We start from the raw sequence: 23,805 nt of genomic DNA, 5'->3' as shown, positions 1-23,805 counted from the left end.
TTCTTAGACATGTTATTTAAAAATTGAAGGCAATTTTAGAAGCAATTCTCTATTTGGTGTCACCTCATCTATGTGAGGATTTCTATCTAGGAAGAAAAAGCAAATCTTGGGTTTGAAAAAGCAGCTTTTCCAAGTCCTGGTGAAATGCCGCAGATTAAAAAAAAAAATCAGCAACAGGAAAAAAAAAAAGAAAAAATGGCGTGCTACCAATTAATCTATCATTTCATGGTTCGAGTCCTGCACACCCTCGAAGCAGCAGCAGCAGCTGACCTGCCCTAGAAGGCCATGGCAAGGTGCAGCATGAGGAAAATTGTGTAAAATCTCTCAGGAATATCCAAAATCTTGGGTAGGCGTGAGCTCCAAGCAGAGAGCGGGGCTTGTATGAAGGGAGAGTAGATGGCAACACGCTTGAAAGGCACGAGATGATGACGTGACACGCCAACCAAGAATTTTAAGCTGATTGCTGCTGCTGCCTATTCATGTGAAAAATAGAGAGGGTTTTTTTTTGCAGACACTGAACTCTAAACCTGAAACAGGGACTGGGATGGGGGTGGGGGCAGCTGAATGCAAACGTGGTGGTGGGGTGAGAGAGGAAATCACTGTATCTGAAATGGATTTCAAGCTGGATTCTCAGCATCACATTCTATTATTTCTGACAGCGACACAGCAAGCCATGCAGTCAGAATGCTCAGAACCATTATTTATCCCAACCTCATTTAATAATCATCCAGCAGTGAATAGATTAGAGCACAGAGTTTGGAAACGGGGATTGGCAGCATGAAAAGAATAGGAAATACCTTCTGTGGCTTTTTATGTGGTGCTTTATAAAGCTTCTCCATTTTTTCTAAATCTGCCTCTAACTCAGTCTGGTAGAGGTAGAGGTCTTTTTCTAGATCACTCTGGTTAAAGAAGGAGAAGAAGAATGGGAAAACAATGCTTAGGGTTAGGGGAAACCAAAGGAATGTTAATTTTGAAAAAAAAAAAAAAAAAAAAAGAGAGCCTTTTTAATTGAAAAAAGAGGAAGGTGGCATGGAATACATAGAAAATCACTAGCAATTAATCATGTTTCAATCATCATAGAGGAAATCGTTTTAGGCAATTAACATTAAAATCAAGAGATGCACAGGCCTGCTAGAATCTATTTCTACAAACCATAAAGTTATAAAACCCACCTGTAAAGAAAAACAAAAAGATACTGTAATAATATGCAATATGCTGTTAGTATAATTATCATTGCAAGTCAAGATAGCAAAACAACCACTCTAAATTATGGCTGATTATGATTTAAGAATTGTTTATTAAGTCAACTTACTAGCTACTTAATTGTTAGGCTAATGAGCTCAAGCCCAATTAAAAAAAAAATCACTCACAAGCACACAAAACCCAAGCAATGCTACAAGAAAAAAAAAAGAAAACCACATACACACATATATACGCGCTAGATGCTGTAGTGCAACGTACGTGAGACACAATTACCTTTCTATCCTCTCTAGTAAGGATAGAGCAATCTCCAGGAGTATAATCCCAAATCTTTTTTGGAGGCTGATGGAAAGCAGAGGAAGGAAATGAGGAAATGAAGATAAGGAAAGACATCACAGAGAATATGGAAATTGGATTAGAACAGAGGGGAAATACAACAGGGAATTTGCATCAACACTGAAAAGAAATTATAAAATAACAACAAACCACAACAGAGAAAGAGAGAGAGAAAGAGGGATAAATCTGCTATAGCATAAATATCAAGAAATCATGGGGGGCAAAAGGGAACATACATGCAATGTGGAAGGGGCTGTTTTCAGTAATGTCTTTGGAAATTTTTTTGCAAGGTACTCTAAGGAATTTTGGACTCTCTAGAGGGTGCCCACAGCTGTTGGTTAAAGCATTCTTAACAAAAAAGCAAAACAAAATGGGAGGGAAAACCACACAGTCATAAAAAGCATTTGTTTTGCTCATTCTTCTTTTCAAAAGGAAAGGGTAAACCAAGGGCTTTGATAAAGAAAAGGGAAAATCTTTTTCACTGCCATCAGCGTATGAATACATACCATGTGAACAAATGGCTGATTTTCCCGGGGTGGCATTGTGGGGCAATGAGAATGCAGAGCTGTTATTTTTTATTTCACTGGTTTGGGTGCTTGTTTGGGGGATTTTTGGTGGACAGAGTGGGACACAAGAAATTCTGGGAACTAGCTTTTTAAAATTCACCCTACAGCTGAAAGTGCTGATTTCAAAATGGGTTTTTTTTCCTGTTTGGATGAACATGTAACTATCAGGCAGGATTATTCAGAGTACAAGACTGGACTGGACTCCTATGACTGGAGTGAGCAAAGCTACAAAAAACATGTTCTTTGGGCCACAGCAATGAAGCTCAGAAAAGGCTTTGCTAGCTATAAATTCTGTGATGGCATCCTGAATTCAAGTGCCTGACACAGACACCCTATTTATGGAGTTGAATATTTAGGAGCTGGCATAGCTCTTGGGGAGCATGGCTGCATGGTCCTGGAACCAAAGCAAGTTCGAGGCAAGCCTTATAAGAGAACAGCACTTAACAAAAGTGCCCTGAGCAAGGTGGGGAACTTGTCACCAGAACAGATGGTTTGCTGAACACGAGACAGATTGCCCTGAGATACCCTCTTCTGGAATAAGGCCAAGGCTGCATGACTATAAGCACAAATCCCCACTTCTAAAGAGCAGGTATACCCCTAGATGTAGAAAGGACCAAGGGCATAAATGCTCTTCTTCCTTTGACACATTTTCCATTAACCTGAAGGACCACAGAGATGACAAACCTTAACTCATTGCAAAAATAGATGGCTGTTAATTACCTGTCAGCAAAGATACACAAGTTTCTTCTCACTGTGGAAACCTTAAACCGCGACAAGTTGTGAGGAGTTAAATCTGTATATTGACAACACTTAAAAGCCTCAGTGAGATTTATCTGACTTTTACAGCCTAAACATTAGGAGGTCTCATCTCAAACACTACTGAAACTCCTTTAGCTTAGGATGGAAGAGCCATAGCTATAAACCAGAGTTTTCTATGAAAGATTGGACTGCTCAACCACTGCACATCCTTGCTTTTCAGCAAAAAATTCACTACTTTTATCAGCCTGACCACACAACTCCAGGTAGCTGCATTCTGTGCAGAGGAACTTTGTCACTTCTGCCAGAACAAAGACTAGATTTAAAGGAAACCTGCTCTCTAGTGTCCATCTGCAGTTGCCTTTGAAGACAGTACTGAACCTTAAAACATACTTCATGTGTACACACATGAATTTCAGCAGCACCCAAAAATTGTGTGCATGGGCATTTGACTATTGACCTCAAGAGGAAAGCAGAAATGACAAACCACCACTATGTTTCAATACATGTGAGAGGCTGATACTGATCCTCTGGTGCAGTAAAAGTAGCTTACTAAACAGTATTTAGTAACTAATTTAATAGTGCTTAATCAGTAAGAACCAGGCCATAAAATGCTTTAAAGTCACATTTTTTCCCAGTAGCTATGACCACTGATGAGCTCCCTCCATCTAAATGTTCTTTGTCCTATTGAATAATCAAGCTTTAGTTCATTTTTTCCAGAGGGGAAATCAAGGCTTTTTTTTTTTTTCTCTCCACACATAGCAACACAGCTCCATTTGAAAAGAAAGAGCACTGTTCTCAGACTCCTTTGGTTTCAGGGAAGGGCAAGGGCTTTTCAACACAGGCTAATGCTCCCCATTTTACGCAATGGGCAGCTACATGCATAAGGAAACAAGCAGGAAACAAGGTCATGACCTGTTTAGGGAGAGTTGGAAATTACTAACCTACAGTTTACAAGCCAGGGACAGGAATAAATAATTCTCCTTGACTTAAAGCTACCTATCAGCCACCCTAGATCTTGTTAGGCAGAAGGAGAATAAGGACTTTTAAGAATTACAGCAGGGTATTATTTCTATCATTAACAGCAAAAATGCAGTTTGAACTATGGCGTGTGAAAAAATATTACCTTGTTGATACATAGTGCTGGAAGGTGGGGAATGTTTGTAAATGGCTTCAAAACACTAAAAGTGGCCACAGAACAGCTGCTTTATGTTAGTACCAGGATGACATTATGTACAATCACATCTTTAAATGAGTAAGGCAGCTGTTTCAGATTTAAGGCCTAGGAAAGAGATGTGACAATCATAAAAAATAATAAATTAAAAAAAAGGCAGGTTGACTTCATTGGTCATTGCAACTATCAAACTTACCGGTTTCCCAAACTCCAATTCCGAAAAGAATTTATACCAAGGCTCATTCTTTAAATCTATCTCTTCTGGGCTTATATCCCGAGTCTAAAGGAATTGGTGATAGGGGAATGGAAGAAAGAGAAGGATAACATTATGCAAAGAATACACGGAAAGGGACTGTTAGAGATGCAGATCCCATGGCTTCCATTCTAAAATGTCGATATTTAGCCTTATAATTTGGAATTTCTACAGCATGTTTCTCATAAAGGCTATGAACTGTTTTGCAAACATCAGTTAAACCCAATAGCATCATTGTGAGCAACATGAATATGAAAGAATTGCATTTTACAGGTCAGGAGACCCACAGAGAGAGGGAGAGATTATGCAGTTGCTCAGAGTGACAGGGAGACTCAATGGAAGGGCTGAGAGTCAAGCAGTCCCTCAGTCCTACTGTCAGACACTTTTATCAAGTCCAAAGCTGCATATACTTCATTTTTTTTAAATCTTCATTTGGTTAAAGAGACTCAGTAAGGCCTGAATCAAATACTGCATCTTTAACAGCACATGAACATGTGAGAAACCCTGTTCTATACACTGCAAACAGAGTGGAAGGTGGTTTTCTAAATTATACGAGACACATGTCAGAGAGAGGCATCCTCAAAGATCTCTAAAAGGATGGACAGAGAGACAATATTACATGTTCTTCACAAATAAATGTTAGAGTATCAGACAAAACTACAATGAAGGAAAATCAGACAGGACAGAAAACAGTACAGCTGAAAAGTAAATTCCCTTTCATTCAGACCATCTGTCTTAATGTAACAAAAAAAATTGAAATAGTTGTAGCTGTTTGAAAACATTGCTGGTGAGGTAAGAGAATAAAAGTCCATTGCTAAATCTTCTGAGGTACCACTCTACAAAAGATATCTAGCTAATTCTTGCATTTCAGTATACCTAATCTAAGACAGAGTGGATCTCAGTGCATTAAAAATATAAATACACTATGTCTGCTGTGCCCGTATGATCCCAAGTGCTCCATCAAAGGAAGAAGGAGCCACACAGATGCACAATATCCTCTGGAAATCATTTTGTGATGGGGTTACTAAGGCAGTTGAAAACAGTGCTGGACTTGGATGTCCCAGGTTCTGCCATAGCCATTAGCATCACAAAAAAAAAAAAAAAAAAAAAAAAAAAAAGCTCTAGGAAAAGAGCTCAGGATTGATCCTGAATGGGAGGCAATGTAAGATAAACAGTTACATCATGTTTGAGGTCTCATGGCCTGGACAATGATTTGGCTATTTCTTAAAGGCACAAAGGAATCAATACCTCTATTTTTTATTTACTGCACTCCAGCTAAAAGCACTCATCTCATATAACTGTATTTACATTAAAACAAGGCCCCCTGATGTCAACAGGAGGCTATTCATTGCTCTGAAATTATTTTGCATTGGGATTCTGATAGTCACAGCTGTGGCTGTGATTACCAGAAGATATTCACAAATCTCCTGCACTCCCTGAAAGATGCAGTCACCAACCACTATAGTACTGTTATAATTAATGAGACTGATGGAGACAGTGAAGCTATCATTCCAAGGCCTTCCTTCTTCTCTGGTCTGTGGCTTCAAATTAAAGCTCATAAAGTAACATTGGAAGTAACACAGCTATTACTTTCATCTTGGTTTTGATGAGCTCTGTACATACAATTTTTTTCAATTATGATGATGGTTCTGCTTGTGGCTTTTAGACTCTGATTCCACAGCTCAGTTCAGTACCTGATGAAGTCTGAACATGTAAACAGTGCCACTGGTGATGACAGACCTTTTGCAAATGCTTAAGTACACAGATGAAGCCGGCCTTTTGCCACAAGTTTTAATCTTGTCTGTTTACCGTGAGACAAAATTGATGTTTTAGTCAGCAGAAATCTGGCTCCAGGACGGACTGCAGGAATGGAGGTGTCATATCATGTTCAAACCACTCCTCACAGGCACTTCTCTAATGGGTTGAGCCAACACCCAGTAGTATCAAGAGGGAGTCATCCACTGCCCATTGCAATAGGCACTGGGAACACACTCCCATCAGGAGCAACTTTGTTGAAGACAATGAAGGGACACGGGTGTGAAAAGAAGTTGGTTGCAGGATCTTCAAAAAGTGATGGACCTTGATTACACTTGGAAGGAAAAAAGAAAACCCACCAAAGTACTAAGGAGAAGCATCAGGTCCCACATCAGACTTGACTCTTATATTTCTATTGATTTAAATTGCTATTCACTCTTTTATAAAATCCTTGGCAGGTTTCTCAGGAGCATTCCCTTATCTATTCCATGCATGGATCAATGTCTGAGGTTGTTGAGGTACAAAGTCCAGTTTACACTTGGAAACTCACATGCAATTAGCACTTCTAATTGAATCCTTCAAATGCCTTTATAGAACAATTACATCTTTATGCACTATCTTTGTACACTACTAACATCATTCAGTATTTCCTAGCAGTTACAGTGTCACACTTGTACCATGGAAGGACATCTTCAGTGATCTGTGGTGATTTATACAGGACTGGCTGACGAGGTTATCATCACCTCTCTGCCTGTCCCTTGTCAAGTATTTTCAGCTAAGGCTAAAGAAAGACTTTTGTTTGTACCTAGCTGTCACAATTCACAGCATTGCTTACTAATTCAGACTGAAATTGGTAACAGCTCATTTAATATGCCAAGTTACATTCCACCATGGCTGGAGAACTCACATTCAGTCCTGCCACCTCTGCCACAGAAGTAGTGAGATCCAGCTGAGGAAAAAAGCACCCCAGGGAAGATGGCCATATCCTAATGCATCTCAGAGGCATCCACTGAGACACACTAAAGGCACTGTAAAAACTATTTCAGTGTTTAAAGCATCAGAGGAACAAAGAAACTGAACTTTCCTTCTCTGTTGCATAATGCCTTCAACCCTTCTGCATCAGCTAATGCTGTGCCCTAGAAAAAGTACAGCTGGCAAAACAGCTGCTGAACAGGTCACAGTGTCAAACATGGATTAAAAACTAGGGTTAGTGATCCATACTTAACACAGAAAACAACACGTCCAAAAGGAAAGAAGCTTCTCAATCCCCCTGGATCTTGCTTTAGAGAGAACAAAAATGTTAGGAAGTTATGTAGAGCAGTTTTCAAAAAACATCACACGAGCACTGCAATATAAGCATAAGGAATCCTATCCAAATAGAACCACACAAGCATTTAGAGAGTATTTCATAATTGCAGGATAAAGCCACAAACTAGGATAAATCAAACATTACCATCTTTTCGTTGTTCAGAACAGAGGACTTCCCTGGCTGATAGTCATAAATGCTCCTGGGTTCTGCACGGTATTTTCTGGTGTCCACCTTCTTGTCTGGAGGCTCCCAGTCAGTCCTGGGGAAAGAAAAATTCATTAACCCAAAATATTGTGATTTCTGTGGAGGCAAACACTCCATTCTGACAGATGCTTTACCCCATTAATTATGGTTTAATCAGCTTTTTTGACCTAGGAAAGGAGACTGCTACAAGAGGAACAGTTCAGAGAGGGCTCTGGACATGCATTTCTTTATCTACTGCAGGCAGAGTTGGATACAGCTGAGCTGCTGAAACAACTGGAGCAGAGGGGAGTTATTCTACAAATTTTCAGTAAACTCTCAGACTTTTAAATCTTTCCCCATCAGAAACAGCTTAATGGGCTTGATGGGCTTCAACTAAGATGACAAATATAAACATGTCCAAGCTTTGAGCAGAACTCAGATTAAATTCCCTTTCCTAAACTTTTGCCTCTCAGCCACATCACTGATTACCTGACTACCACTGCTCTGGATTCTGAGGGCACTCTAGATTCCAAGAGGAGTTTTTTTTTCTAGAGACATGAATGAATTATCTCATGGTGCTCTATTTTAATATGGCTAGGAACAGTCCACTGACTATCCAAACCACTATAGTTTTGTGCAGTGCCTATACTGACACAGCTCAAGCAACAACAGTCACAAAGCATTCAGAGTCCATACCCAACAAGGTCCTGCTGGTCTGAAAATTGATATAATCAAACACCTAATGCAGAATAACAAATGCTCTTCAAAATATTGAGAAAGCAGCACTTTTAAGATGATAAACTAATTCTGATTTTGCTCTTGGCATGTTATTTTTGATGGGCAATGTGTATGTGGATTCATGTCACCCAGAATTCACCAAATAAAAGTGAGGCATCTCTCCAAAACTGCTGCTCCATATTTTCTCTCCCTTACCCTTCTGATCTGGTTAGGACAGAAACAAACCACTGAGCTGCCTAAACTCTCCACTGACTGAGGAGAGATAGAGACAACCAATTTTTTTTTTTAATTTTTTTTTTTTCCTAAAGTAAGGCAAGATGGCAGCCAAAATGACTGGCATATGAACACTGTACAAATTTCAACGAAGATGATCTTTCCTGTCCAGACTAACTTGATTGCTTAACCACAGAGAAAATTCTGGTGAAGCACTGGTTTACCACTAGATAACAGGATGCATGATTATGGTAATCCTTTCACTTGCAAGAGTTTTCTCAGAGAGTAAATACACTATGCCATCAATTCCTGCATAAGGAAGACACTTTCTATCAGTAAACTTCGTCTCCTGATCCAGTGACCTGAGATACTCACTAAAGCAGCAATGTCAAATTACAGCTTTGCTCATTTGAGGCAGCAAGTGAAAAACACTAAGAGCATGTATAAGGTGGAAAAGGAGGGAGGAACAGCTAAAGAACTGGGAATATTCAGCAGGACATAAAATATTCTTTGCTCATTCTGCTTTCCCTTCATTTGGTAAATGCATTCCTTATTTAAAACACATGGTAATAAACAAAACAAAAAACCAGGGAAGGGAAGTAATCCTAAAGACCAGAAATGACACTGCTGACTAGAACCTACTTGCAAGAAAGTTCATATGGGTAAGACTCCTCAGAGATGGAAAATGTAACTAAGTTTTTACCAAGACTCAACATAAATCCAAATTTTGCTTCTCCACAATTATCACTATTTGCTTGTATTCTGAGGTGCCTTTACAGTGTCACACTGAGCCAAGAGTTTGCACTGTGCCTATGTGGTAGGCACTATATAAGCACAACTCTTCACCCAGGTAGGAGACTGTGTGATGTCTGATTAAAAAAGAATGGGGACTGGGCTGTGACAATGAAGAAGTCCACTGCCACCTAGAAAAAGACTCAGAGCAAAAGCTACATATCCAACTTCCAAAGAAGTTTAACTGGAGTTGTGGACCTAAGGTTTTCACTTTTATCCCCTTCCCCTTGACAGCTTTCAGATATTCTTCCAGAACTGATCTGTATAGAACTTAGCTCTGTCACCTTTCTGGGCTCGATTTCAGTGATGAGGTACGGTTTGGCAGTGGCAGAGTGGCAGATCTCTTCACAACCTTCTCAGAATCAATATTGTCCATCTCACTCTTGGAGCGGGGAACTTGGGTTCTGCCTGTAGGATAAATCACATATAGGAATACTGGTGACCTGGATAGGAGGCAAATAAATATATGCTTTACATGCCCTTTCTGTTTGACAGATTAAACAAGAAATGTGAATTACTTACTGTCCTCAGAATAGGAATAACGAGGAGAGCATGAATCAGAATCTTCATCTGAAAGACAAAAGCATTTTGCAAGTGAGTTGAAAAAGCCACAAAGAGGTACCAGAGACCCTTTAATTTCTTCTACTAATGCATCCACCATAATTTGAGTGATATGCCAAATACTTACCACAGGGACAGAATCCTAAAAAATAAAATTCCAATGAGGTTTAAATTGCATTTGAGAAGAATTCCTAGATTTGATAGAAATATTAATATACTACTTACACTAATATCTTTCTCCAGGCTCTCATAGTACTTTAAAAAATAAGCCCTTTTTATCATAAAGCTCCTCTACAGCAAGGGTTATAGATTCACTATATCAAAAGCTGAGAGATAAATAGAGGATCCAAAAGCCATAGTATAGGATTAGAATAACTCATTACATGCCAGACACAATAATACAGCTGAGGAGTCCTGATGACAATCACATATGATTCTTGTATTTAGCTATTAGAGAGCATCCAAAGAAGGGCTAAAAAGACAATGAAGAGCCTTGAGGTGAAGCTGTGTGAGGGGTGTCTGAGGTCACTGGGTCTGCTCAGCCTGGACAAGAGGAGACTGAGAGCAGACCTGACTGCAGGTGCAGCTCCTGGGAGGGGGAGAGGAGGGGCAGGCACTGATCTCTGCTCTGGGGGGACAGGGACACGACTGAGGGAATGGCCTGAAGCTGTCAGGAGAAGTTAGGTTGGACATGAGAAAAGATATTCTTCACCCAGAGGGTGTTTGGGCACTGGAACAGCTCCCCAGGGCAGTGTGGCAGCAGCAGCCTGACAGGGCTCAGGCAGTGCTTGGACAATGCTCTCAGACACAGGGTGTGACTCCTGGGGTGTCCTGTGCAGGGACAGGAGTTGGATTTCGATGGATCCTTGTGGGTCCCTTCCAACTCAGAATATTCTGTGATTCTGTGACTGCAAAGAGAATTGTGAGCTGAAGTGTTACTAATACCTCTCCAAAGAATCCACTAAATGTGACAGAGAAAGACAAAAAACCCAAAGAAGATGAAGCTAGAATAAACTAGATTAAAAAAAAAAAAATCAAAAAGTGTTATGTGAATTTAGTGATGACAAACAATAGCTTGAAACAATCATCAAAGTTTCTCTCAAGGAGGACATTGATCAGATGCTATAGCTAATCTCATCAGCTGGAAAAAGCAATTTGGCTAATACAACTGACCTGAAGTTGCACTCAAGCCTTCATTAAGCCTTTCAGAAAGGCTCAGGGTAGTCTAAACTTCTAGCCTATATGCTTTAGTTCTCTTGATGAATGAATTAGAAGGTTAAAGTTCCAAAAAGATGGTTATTGAGTCTTAGTATGCTTATCATTAACCTTCGGGTTAAGAAGGCCAATTTACATGTTTTAAACCTTAATGATGAAAATGAAATTCTTATATTACACTGAACTGCTGACAAAAATTACCTGTATTCTTAAATACAAGATTGATTTACTCAGAAAAATACTTGGTAAATCACAAAACTCTCAGTAGTCCCTACAAATACAGATAAACAAATGTCTAAAACTACCTTCACAGCTATTCACCTCTAATAATCTGATTTAGTGCTGGTAATCAATAAAAGATAATGTTATTTACTTACTTGAAGAAAACTATCAATATTCATTATAGCTCATTTTTCAAACAAGAAAACCATACAATAAAAAATACACTTCAGATAATGGCTATTTTCCAATTTCTTATATTCTGATATATACAATAATGAGGAAAATAGGTATGTTTTGTCTCTGAGTATCTTAGGAAGAAGAATGTCTATATTTCTTTCCTTTTACACAGGAAACACTGAAACAGAAATCTGGAGTGATTTGATAATGTTAAAGAGTAAATTAGAATTGAGTATTAAAACATCTGTTTCTCAAAACTGCATTCTATGCATGGAACTCTTCTTCACAAGGCAGGCTATCACAAGTTTGTAACTTCAAAATCTGATTCCTTTAAAGAAGAGAGGCTGTTTCCCTCTAGAGAGAATCCGCAGGGTTGGATTCCATTTCATGGACTGGACATATTTGATGTGTTCTGAGAAATGCTGAATGTAGTTTTGAAGGGAGCCCAGATCTTGATGTTTCTAGATCTTATGCATCAATCCATTCTGACATTAATTGTATGAAAGTGAGGCTCCACCTCATCTCTGTATAAACACTGCCACTGATTATGGATCTTTGAAGCGTTTTCTAAACATGAAACACGTAGTCCAACCCCTACAATTCATCTACATAATTAAATATTTTTTATTTCTTATCAAGAAAATATTCCAAGCAAATATTAGAGAAATATTTCTGACTATATTGAGATTAAAAATTACTGTTCAGTCCAATAAAATTTCAACTACATAAATCAGCTAATTACTTTCACATGCACATTTCTAAGTGCATAGGAGACTTTTATGGGAGAACAGACTCTTTAATATATTGTCACTATGGGGTTTGCAAACTATTTTAGTTCAGGTGAGTAGAAGAGATTTTCAAACCTCATTATGAACAAGGAAATATTCCCTGTAAAACTCTTTTATCCATTAATTACTGAAACTGTTTCACTCTCACCCATACCCACAAACATTCTGACAAGAGAAAATAACTTACCCTGCATTATGATTGGCAAGACAGGGCTCTTCACCAAACACATTTAACTAAGAAATTATCAAGTATCTTAGATACCTGTATGACACTTCATCCACATTCATTTTAACTGTGAAATACACCTTATATTTCCTTGCCTTCTTTGAGTATCTCAGCTCATATTGCATGCTTTCTTCTTACACAAAAACCACCAGATGTTTAATATAAACATTGAATAAAATGGTTAATTAATAGTCTCTCCAGGGTTGGCATGAGGCACAGGCTAAGTAGGCAAGTTCCTAGGTTGCAGGATCTAAAGTGTCACCAATAACATCCCAATCAGGAAATGTCTGTACACCCAATGTGTGCAGCAGATTCCAGTGTTTCTCACATATAAATATTTTGCACAATCACAGAATTATCACTGCAACAGACACTGTTTACCATCCCTGAAACATGACTGTAAACTATTCTGATTTGAATATGAAGTCTAAAGGAATCTGCTGAGCACATGAAGAGGTAAGGTAAAGACATAAATTTCAAGTTGCAAGATGTGCTGATGAGACCAAACTCTGCCCTTGCCTAATATGCCAAGTGCACCTAAGACCAGCCCTGAACCCATGTTACCAAATTTTCAAAGACTACACAAAGGGACTGATCCAAAATCCACTGAAGCAAGCAGCCTTTTTACTAATATGATTCAGTGACATTCTGGGTCTGGCCCTAATACTATGTTAATGTTAAAAACCAGAAGCAAATAATTAATGAAATTTATTGATTTGAAAGAGGAGGGGAAGAAATCTCAGTTAAACCCATCTTTACATGTAATGTCAGCAATCTAGACATGTTAAATAATCACTGCACACACAACTGATAAGTGCATAGAAACAAGCAAACCCCAAGTTTGCAGCATTAGTCAAATACTAGTTACAAAGCCAGAGGAGCACTGCAAAGCCAAAAAGGTATCATACAGTCAAGGCAATGCTTAGAGTGCAGCAAATCATTAAGAGGCATAAAGCTCAGCAACTAGAAAAAAACTCCAGGGAGAAAATAAATTGATAATGCAGCATTTGTGCAGAAAAAAGATATATGGACCTTTATTATTACCTTCAGAGATAGGACTAGGAGTAGACGCAGGAAACTGGTATGTAGGAGAATAAGGATTGTGTTCTGCAGCAGAGAAAAGCAGTGGATTTTGAGACTACCCACAATGAAGTGGAGGTTCTGCTTCATTCCCCAACTTCTACCACCATATGATTTTATTCCCTACTTTAATAACACTAGGGTAAATGGTATAATACTTTAAGAAAAGATTAATGGATTAGCAAAGATTTAGTTATTTTATGCATCACACAAGAAGGTATGCTGGGCTCAACTGAATTTCCAGGCAGTGTAACAGAAAAATAGAACCTGAATCTAGTTAATATTAGGGCACTATAGTACAGTTAACTCAAAGCACAAGACAACAGATACTCTGACTAAACTTCTGGTACCTTCAGTTTTTTGCTGGATTTCAGGAAGTTCAGGAAATGTGTAGGTAGGGCAATAAGGGTTTTCTTCAGGATTGTCTAAGGAGAGGAGCATGATTTGCAAAAAAGAACAGAGAGGACAGATTTTAAGGGGAAGAAGGGCGAGTCAAGATTCCATTCAAGCTGACTACAGTCCATCTCATACTGATGTTCTAACAGACACAATCTTTGTTCATTGCTGCCTTGCATGTCTGGGCCTTGTGAGAGATCCTGGAAGCCAAAGGGATTGAGCTCATTCTCCTCCATCTGAGCACGGGCTTTAGCTGAGCTAAAGAACCTTTGTTAGGAGCAGTAGGATTAGGAAATAGTTCAACTCCTCCTCATTCCATCCACTACAGCACAGCATTTATCTATGCATAAAGCTCATCAGGACAGCACCTGCAGCAGCAAATACAGCTCCAGTTTTGCATGCTCTACATTTTGTTACAGAAGCACAGATCTGAGCTGTGCTTGCCTGCGTCAGGCTGCTCAGAGGGTTGCAAGTGCTACTGCAGCCATTTCTCACACAGAAGAAAAATGTGAATATATCAGCAGTCAGCCACAGAAGTGTCCCAAGGTGGGAATCCCCCGAGAGTTCATCGCTATGACGTTTGAAAGTGCTCACCACAATTCTAGCAGAAAGATTAGGGTTTTGAAAAAGCAGTGATCAGATTCTGAACTCACCACAAATTAATGGAAACCTTTCTGCCAGTTCAGAGAACTTCAAATCATGCTTTGCTGCATAGGTACACTAACAGTGTAAAAAGTTTTCTTATGCACAGAGGAGTTTCAGAGATAACCTACTGTATTTTAAAAGTGTGTGGATTGGGTTAGCTGGTAAAACTGGGATCTTTTTTCTCATAGTATGGAATTATTATCACCTTCTCTCGTCTCAATATATTGATTTCATGAACCTTTCAGAACACCTCAGACATTTCTTTGGACTTCAGTGTTCTCCTACCTTTGACTTCAAAGGTTTCAAATACATTGGTTGGGTTCTGTGGTGCAGAGCAAACACTAATTAACATAAAATATTTTTATTTAATATCCAATACAATTCTTCACATGAATGAAACAAAATGTCATCAAGGTGGTCTTTTAAAGTAAATAAAAACCATCTGTGCTACAGTACCTCTGTTTAGCTTGTGGATCTGTTTGAACATCGTCTTGTACCAGTCCTTTGATCTGTCTGTATTCTATTAGAAAAATAAATATACATAGAAATAAGCAACAGTGACTTTCCCAGCCTTTCAAATCTATTACAAATCTTCCAGTAATTAAAAAAGTCTACACTCTATGTGAAAGCTGTATATTAATATTCTGAAATACAAATTATTTCACTCAGATATATCATCTCAAATGATGTTTCACTCAAGTAATAATGTAAAAGCTCTACAGAGGCAGGTTGCAATCTCACTAGAACTGCAGATTGCATGAAATGTTTTGTGTATTAATTGGGTTTGACATCTAATATTAAACAACTTGTCTGTTATAGTCATACATAACAATTTCCTAAGTATTCAGTGGACAGTTAGAAATATTAAGAGCTTAAGTCATTCCAGAAACTAGTTGTAGGAACAGATTAGTAATTCTTCTCATAATTTCCCCTGAACAGTGCATGAATATAATCACATTTTAAAAAAGTATCTGCCTCCAAGAGGACGCTAAAATGACACAAAACTCTACTTCAGCTAGATGGGAAGAGAGGAGCAGAAACATTACTTTCAGATATTATGAGAAGAAATACTAGTTTTTAATTTTCTTTCTCTTGAAGCAGCTGAAACAGGTCATAGATAGCAACTAGAATAATTAATCATAAAATATATTAGAATTAGAATTCTATCCTCCCTTAAATCTCTGCAGTTTTAGTGAGTTTCCTAAGTCTTAAGGCAGGCATCAGCCACATGCTATGGGTTGTCTTACCCTCAGTGGGATTCCAATATCATCGACAGAGGTATCAGCCATGTGCAGAGGGCTCTTGACAGTGCTTCTCTTCTCTTCCACTGCCCTCTTCTCTCTTGGCACAACCTCCTGAACTGCCTTGTCCCGTAGAAATGCTGAATCCACTTTATCAGAAACTAATCTGTCTGGCACCGAATCTGGAAATGACAATGGGGGATTTTTACCTCATCCCAGCATTTCACAACATCACCATATTCTGCTCTTGTAAGGCAAAAATTCTAGCAAGTAGTTGATGAGACAGACTGTGTCACTGCTGGCTGTGATAGCAGCAAGACTGAAGGAAATCTCCCAAGAAAATGCTCGATGCCAACAGAAGCAGGTGAGCATCTCTCAGTAGTTACCATCACACATCTCATGAGAGTTTCAGTTTGTCACATTAGACAACAATTTTGGTTTCAATAATTGTTTCTTTTGACTAATTAGGAATTCTACAATGTCTTCATCAGAAGTCACCAGTAATACAGTCTCCTGTACATCTTTTTGCATAGATTTCAATCTAAAGGAACATGCTATGTGTTTGTGGTGCACTACTTTTAAACAGATTGCATTCACCTGTCTGACAATCCCATTTATTGCACACAGAATATGATGTTTCCAATTCATTGCCTTGCTTCCAAACTGGAATTCCTTGGGATTGCCCATTTTAGAAGTAGCAGCAGGCATCACCAAAGGACTTCAGGTTGTTCTGAAGCTCTACTCTGCTCTGCAGAGCTGTAACACAGCAACCCTTAGACTCAGTGAAGGATTTTTTCTTTGTGGATTTCCTGCAGAGAAAACACTTGCAATTTCAGTCTGCCTCATCAAGACTTTTGCAAGCCCTAGAATTCTTACATCACAGCATGCATTGAAGAGAGAAAGGTAAGTTTATTCACATGCACATCACCATCCTGCCCAAAGCCATTAAATGTGTAGAAATCTGATAGGGGCAGACAGTGGAGAAAAGGCTCGTGCACAGCAATGCATTGATCTGTTGGTACCATGAGAAAACACAGTTCTGCCCTGCAAAAGTCAGAACTAAAGGACTTGTGTTTAAAAGGTTGGTAAGTTTTATGACTTAGGACAAACAGATGAGTAATTTAGGTGCTTGGTACATGTCTTTGCAGTTTTTGGCAGTGTGTTTGCTAAAGGCACCCCACAAGCTATCAAAGCAGCAGCTTTGCTCCAGCAGAGGCAGCTGGGGGGTAGCAGACCTTTCACATCATACCTGCCAGGCTACTAAGCCTTTTTTGCTGTTCTGTGGTAAAGGAAGAAACAAAACAAAAAGAAATACAGAACAAACGTGTGAGACATAAACAGCAAGTGCTCTGGTGCTGCATTTCTGACAGGCAAGAAATACACTGCAGAATGGTAGCAGGTGCTGAAGAGAATCTGTTTTCAAATACCCTGCCAAAGTGACAGCCCACAGTCCCTTCTTCACATAGCAGCCTTGTGGGATCACAAATCTCATGATGCAGTGACCAACACATTTGTAAAAAGCACTTTTATTTAAAATTTGGGTTTTTTTCATAACATCAGAGAATAAAACATTGGAGAGGAGACAGTTTGAAAAGCAGTAAAAATTCACAGAGCCACACAACTTGATAACTAACTCTGTTACCATTATCATGAAGTACATTTTGAAATAATACTGCTGTAGCATTTCAAAAGGATATAGGAAAGGATAAAGTCATTGTTGGTGCTTGCTGAGTCTCATCACATATTGCTGAGCCACAGATTCAGTGATTTGTGCACAGACACAGCTTGAAGGCTTTGATTCTCAAAACAGCCCCCTTGGTTAGAGGCTTTTCATTAGTGAGTTCCCAGACTGGACTATTTGTGGTATCTCTCAGCAGGTTGGACCACCCTAAAGTTAGTGCTTTCTAAAAGTATGTCCAAATGACTTACCCAAATCACAGCTGGGAATAAACCAAGAATGCTTAGCACTTTGTTCTCTGCTTTTTTTTCTATTCCCTAGCAATTAACTCTTTTCTTTAAAGCACGAAAGCCGTTTGAAAAGAATAAAATATTTTACTGACATAAAAAGCACAAACACTTCTGAAAGCTCATATTGTTAGAACAAAGATTAAAAAACTTCAATCTATTAAACACACCTGTTATATATTTATGATAAACCATGCCATGCAATGCCTGCACAGGAGATAACTGCATTTTGGGGTGGCACAGAACACTTGCCAAGCAAGTCTGCCTTAGTAACAAACCTCCAGGTGTGTGCTGTTTTCTAGAGGAACCCACCTTCACCAGGTATTTGTGCTAAGTGAATCATCTCAACAAGGGAGACTGGTATTTCTCCTTGGTGTAGCTCCCTCTGAACTCTGACCTTTAGCTCCAGCCCCCAGCTCTGCTGACCATTGATGGCAAGCTGCTCCTGTACATAATGTTCACACAACAGCTGCCAACCAAGGGAAAAAACCCTGTGTGCACTGGGTAAAAGGAAGGGTCAACACTCTGAGCCAGAAGAATAGATGGGAACCACCTGCTGCAGGGTTCACTGGGGTAAGCAGCACACCAGGAACAGGCTGGTGCATTATAAGAAGCTGCAAGTAAGAAATGTAATGATGCCCCATCTCTGGGATGTGGGAGGAAAATATGTAAGTGACAACGGTGTCACCAAGGAGAATTCTGTTGAATCATTGAGCTCTTCTGACAAGAACATGAAGTTTAAGGAGTCAATGCTTGAGAGTTTTTTCCTATCTCTTTTCCACAGAGGAGGAAATACCATGAATTAACAGACTTCTCATGAAAAAACCCAAATGTACATTTTACATGAAGGGGAGATTTTCCCTTGTATCTCTGTGTAGGAAAGGGAGCAGCTGATGGATAGAAGCAGCAGGAGGAGGAGGAGGAGGTGTCTGCTGTTTCACCCTCCTGCCTAACCAGAGCCAGACTGTAGCCCCAGACACACACAAGATAATTGAGGCTTTCACTCCAGATCTTGTGTCCTGGGACTGTAAGCAAAGGCCAAAAACTTGCAGGTTTCTCAGACAAGGCCAAGCAGAAGGATAAAACTGCTGGAAACAGTGAAAGAATTATTATAGATACTCTCAGAGGTCCCCCAGAGGAGGGGGCACTGGAGGAGACTAAGACTTGAAACCAGTAAAAATTGGGGGAAGAGGAAACAAGTATTTAAGAACATATTTGGTGCAAAATAAAGGTGCTGAAAAGAAAATTTGATAGAAATAAACAAGAGGATCTGAAATTACTTGTTTATAAGTACAAATTTTATTCAGTTGATATTACTGAAATCCAGAGAAAAAAAATCTGAGATCTTTTATCCCAACTAAGATCAAGCAGACAAAAAAGGATATAGTGTATTTTCTGTGTTTCAAATGCCATTACCTGTTTCTAATTCTCTGATGGCTCCAAATCAAAGGGTCTTAGATGCAGAACAAGCAAAGTACAAAACAGTAAGAAGTAATAGTAAGAAGCAGTTGATGTCTGGTACAATAGTTACTTCAGAGAATAAGAGAGTTAACTCCTTAAAAAGCAATCCATAATCCACTGAGGAGAAAGGAAGTCACATTATCCATCTGGAAGACTAAACTACTGGAGACCTCAGACTGCCTTCATTAAAATGACCTTGAAATTTCTAATTTAGAGGGTATTTCAGAGCACACAAAAAGAATTTTTCCTAAACATCATCTTGACATGAAGGAATTTCATCACAAAACATAATTGACCATTCAGGGGAAGGTGGAACTTAACCTAGTAACAATTTGATATGTTCCATGAGAGCAACGTAGTTTTGAACAGATAAGGTTCATAAAGATGAAACCAAATACTAATCATGTCAGCCAGGACAGAAATTCAATAAGTAACTAAGATATGAGGACCATTTAAAAATACTAAATTAGCAGAAGGAAATCTTAATGTTATGCTGAGATAAAGCCTAGACAGAAATGGAAGCATAAGGCACTGTAGGAAACCCTCAATACAAAAAAAGATGAGAAATGTGCATCTACAAGAAGACAACATATGCTGGGAAATGAAAGAAAATTACAGTGGGATAAAAACATGCTTCAGACTCAAAAATAGGTTTGAGGCACAAGAAGAATATACAGAAACCAGCAATGATGGTTCTTTTACAAAATAGGCATGATGGTAATAAAAGAGCAGGAAAGATGACACATCTGATTAGTATTTCCATTCTGCATTAAAAAAACAAAAAAAAAAAAGGCAAAAAAAGTATGATGTCTTACTTTGCTTGATGAAGAAATACTTTCCACTACAATAGTAACTAAGGATTATTCTGAAGGACAAATGAGGTCAGATAAAAGTGAGCATGTTCATATAAACCACAGTAAGAGTTTTAGAGCAGTTTTCTGCTCTAAAGGGAGCAGCTCTGAGATTGGACCATTCATCCTTGGTATGTATTGGAACACTCCAAGACTCCAAGGAAACTCCACAGGACAAGGAAGAAAGCAAATGTTGTGACAACCTTTGAAGAAGATTAGTCTGATGGCTGGGACATCTGTCTGTCAAGTCAGCAACAATGCCATAAAAATTATTTATATGGAATCTTCTAATAAATACATAGTCTGACATATACAATGTCAATACATATTTGTGACCATGATGCCTTGTAAAACCAACATGATACATGCAAATTACAAGTTTGACTAATATATACTGAAAAAGAAGGATTAGAATTATATATTTCACAGACATGATCAAATAGCATATCTGGCCATGATCTGTATCACAGAAAAAACATGATAAGAGAAGGCTCTTCAATCTATAAGGGTAAACTATCATGTGTGTTAATGGTCAAAAGCAATATTGAGACAGAACAACCTGTTTACCATGAAGGTAATTAATAAACAGAATGATTTCACCTCAGTTCTCTCAGAGCCAGTCTGTATGTATCATCACATGATACAACTTTGTCTCTTATGCTCTTGAAGTCTACAGAGGGAAAATATCTTTATTAAAATACTCCAAATTTGACAGAAAAAAAAAAAAAAAAAGACGAAAAGCATATCCCACCTCAAGAAAATCAAGAAAGAGCTTTGAGATTTAAAAAGGCTGTCTCAAATCAGATTTTCTCCTCTTGAAGTAGCTGAGGAATCCAGACATCCTCATACAGAAGCACATAAGCAAAGCTGTTTCAGATTCTAGCAAAAAGGAGGAGATAATCCACTTATTACCCCTTTAATCTGCTGGGCTACAGTGAGAATGCTACTTTCAAGATCAAAGACTGAAGTCTGTTTTTAAAAGCACTGATAAAAATCTCATGAGGTACTGCAAAGGAGCACATCAATACTGTAATTAAAATGGCTTCAGTATGAGAGTGAAGGCCTTGACTCTATTTTCTGACTTTTTTCTTCCCTTTGAAAAGGTAAGTCACAGCAACAGTGGCTCTATGTCTGGAGTTTCCCAAGCCCACTAGAAATTAAGGCAAACTGGATGTATCTCTCTGGCCTGTTACAAACTACAGTCTTTGGAGATGCACAACGAATTGGAAAGCTGTGGTAATGCCAGACATCAGAAGAACTAAACAGGAGAAGCAAAGTTTCCCTCCAAAATCAGTGGCAGGGAGACAGAACTATCCATTCAGCTCATATGAGAAAGGTTTTGATTCCTGGGAGCTCTCAAACAAGGCTGTTTTGCTCATTTGCAAATCCAGAGCTCAAGGATTACTGCAATATGAGTTTGAGTTGATCCAGCTACTGATAGAGGAAAAAATTGCCAAGATCAAACTTGTGGGCAAGTAGATTATCTACTATTGGGAAAATACTGCTACAAATTCAGAGGTCAAATCTCTGCCACGGTAACAGAAAATACAGCTCCTTTCACATTGCAGTAGCTAAGAAGCAAATCACATTTTCAAGCTACCTCAAGCTACCTTGTTTCTACAGATATATGGGAGCATACAACCTTTTCCATCACAAGACACCTGATAGCTGTTATCTTGAAACATCTTATTCATATGTCCATAACCCAGTTAAAAACCTCTTCCCAGCCTCAAAGAGTTTCTGATCCACAGGTTTTAATTAGAAAAAACTTATCTCTCTCATTTGCCTGTTGTATGTTCCAGTCACTAGGACTTTTTTGAGTCAACTTTGTTAGTTCTCAGTAGTCTGGAACGTAATTATCAACAGCACACACATTCTCCAGTTCCTTGTAGCACAGCAGTTTGCTCATTTTGAGACAAAATTATCTATATGGAAGTCTCCTTACCTCGATTGTGCTGCAAGAGGACAATAGTGGGATTGACAATTGTGGTAGAAGGATAGGCAGAGGCAGACTTGCTGATGGAAGTGATGGAGGTTGAATAGTCAGTGCCAGGCTGGGGCACCTCATTTAGCACAGGACCTGGGTCCTGAAAAGAAGAGCAACACATCATTAGCAGCATGCAGATGGGTGCTACATTGGGAAAATCTGGAAAAAAACCCAACATTTTAGGCTGAATGAGAAGCATAATCACAGAAAATTTTAGTAAAAAAGGCATAAGCACAAGTATTACCCTGCTCCTTGTACATACCCTGCTCATTGTTAATGAAATTAGTTTGCTAAGGCAGTACTACAGTTATTTGGTGTTGGGTTTCACAACTCCAACTCCAAAAGAGGGCACTAAATTCATCTAGCAGACACTTTGGAGCAAACACAAGGTGTCAGAAATGAGGAAATCTGGTTGGGGGAGAGGGGAAAGATGCAGACACCTTTCCCCTGATACATCCACACACAAACATTTGTTCCAAGAGTATTCCTTTCAAAGCAAGTCAGACATGCAAAACTCATGCAATTCTGCAGTGAAACAGTATTACTGCAGCTGGTTTGGTAAGAGAAGTCTAAGTTGGCACTGTCACTCAGGAGACAATGTGATACCTACCTGATTAAAGTAATGACATGAAAAGGCCCCAAAACTGACAGAGAGTAACAAATAGGATTTCAGTAAGGAAGATGGCTTTGTTGCTGGAGCACAGATAGCAAGCTGCTCTTGCTCTCCTAAAGCATCCAGCTCCATTATTTGCTTATTTCAAACCCACCTCTGATATCACCACAGCTCGAGCTGCTCTGTAGAAATACAGGCTGTGTAAGCAGGGAGACTGTGAAACCTAGCTCACCTCTGAAAAGCCTCAGTCCATGGATATTGGACTTGTGGAGGTAAGGTGGCCAAGATAAAGAAGGGATGATGACTAAAGACTGTGTGTATCAGTTTAGACTGAGATTTTTCAAAGCTTCTGAAGGAATTTGGACACACAACTACCCTTAATGGGGACTGAGCATCCAAACAAAGAGAATATGGGACAGCAAACCAAATTCCTGCACTCCTGCTGCTCCATTGTCAGACTCAAATGCTGCAAGCCACTGATCTGTAAAATCAGCTGAGCATTCAAGGATATTTTCATGATTATTAAAAAAACCCCTGAATATACCCAGAATATTGCTCCAGAAAAATCCCTATTTCCAGCTTTTCTGGCTAAATGCAACTGCAACTCAGTGCCCTTCATACACACCAGCATCAGATGAAAGGACTTACAGCATCAGGCAGGGGACTGAACAGGGGCCAAAGCAAGGCCTGGTACCAGAGCTCAGAGATAAATCATAGTGACAATTGGCCACAATCAGAACAAGCACCTACAGTCTCTCCAACCTGGAGGGGAAAATGAGAAGAACAACCTTGTTCTGTTGGACAAAGGTGATCTTGCCTCAAGCAGCAGTTGGTCAGGCCATAGACATTTTATATGGGGACAGAAGAGAATCAATGGTCTTCAGGAACAGATGTCCCCTAGAGAGAGACCAGCCTCATTTTGCTGACTGCAATAATATTCCAAACAATGAAATTAATAAAGAGGAGGAAGAGTCAGGGAAAAGTGCGAGAATTGGCTTTGAGTTTAACTAAAATACAAATGGGAATCCCTCAAAGAAGGATGCTTGGTCAGGATAGGCTCAGCAGCCTCAGAGAAGTCACCAAAGAGGGTGAACAAAGACCT

General features: G+C 39.1%; 1 protein-coding gene across 45 annotated transcripts in view; it reads right to left on the bottom strand.

Moving 5' to 3' along the window:
* The window catches only part of LOC306805227 (sorbin and SH3 domain-containing protein 1-like), a 121,880-nt gene that overhangs the window by 28,660 nt on the left and 69,415 nt on the right, over positions 1-23,805 (bottom strand). For 29 of the 45 annotated variants that reach the window (XM_079312758.1, XM_079312785.1, XM_079312753.1 and 26 more), the window contains 12 exons: positions 22,049-22,190; positions 17,076-17,105; positions 15,833-16,008; positions 15,042-15,105; positions 13,895-13,969; positions 13,509-13,571; positions 9,798-9,845; positions 9,560-9,683; positions 7,494-7,608; positions 4,229-4,312; positions 1,477-1,542; positions 798-899 (listed from right to left, as the gene is read on the bottom strand). In XM_079312758.1, coding sequence (XP_079168884.1) covers positions 798-899; positions 1,477-1,542; positions 4,229-4,312; positions 7,494-7,608; positions 9,560-9,683; positions 9,798-9,845; positions 13,509-13,571; positions 13,895-13,969; positions 15,042-15,105; positions 15,833-16,008; positions 17,076-17,105; positions 22,049-22,190 — 1,089 coding nt within the window. The remainder of the gene's footprint in view (positions 1-797; positions 900-1,476; positions 1,543-4,228; positions 4,313-7,493; positions 7,609-9,559; positions 9,684-9,797; positions 9,846-13,508; positions 13,572-13,894; positions 13,970-15,041; positions 15,106-15,832; positions 16,009-17,075; positions 17,106-22,048; positions 22,191-23,805) is intronic. The other 16 variants (XM_079312748.1, XM_079312781.1, XM_079312750.1 and 13 more) reach the window with 9 other exon arrangements.

Source organism: Erithacus rubecula (assembly GCF_903797595.1).
Source record: "Erithacus rubecula genome assembly, chromosome: 9".
Lineage (NCBI taxonomy): Eukaryota > Metazoa > Chordata > Aves > Passeriformes > Muscicapidae > Erithacus > Erithacus rubecula.
The sequence above is the reverse complement of the archived record's forward strand: the minus strand, read 5'-3'. Positions and strand labels throughout refer to the sequence as shown.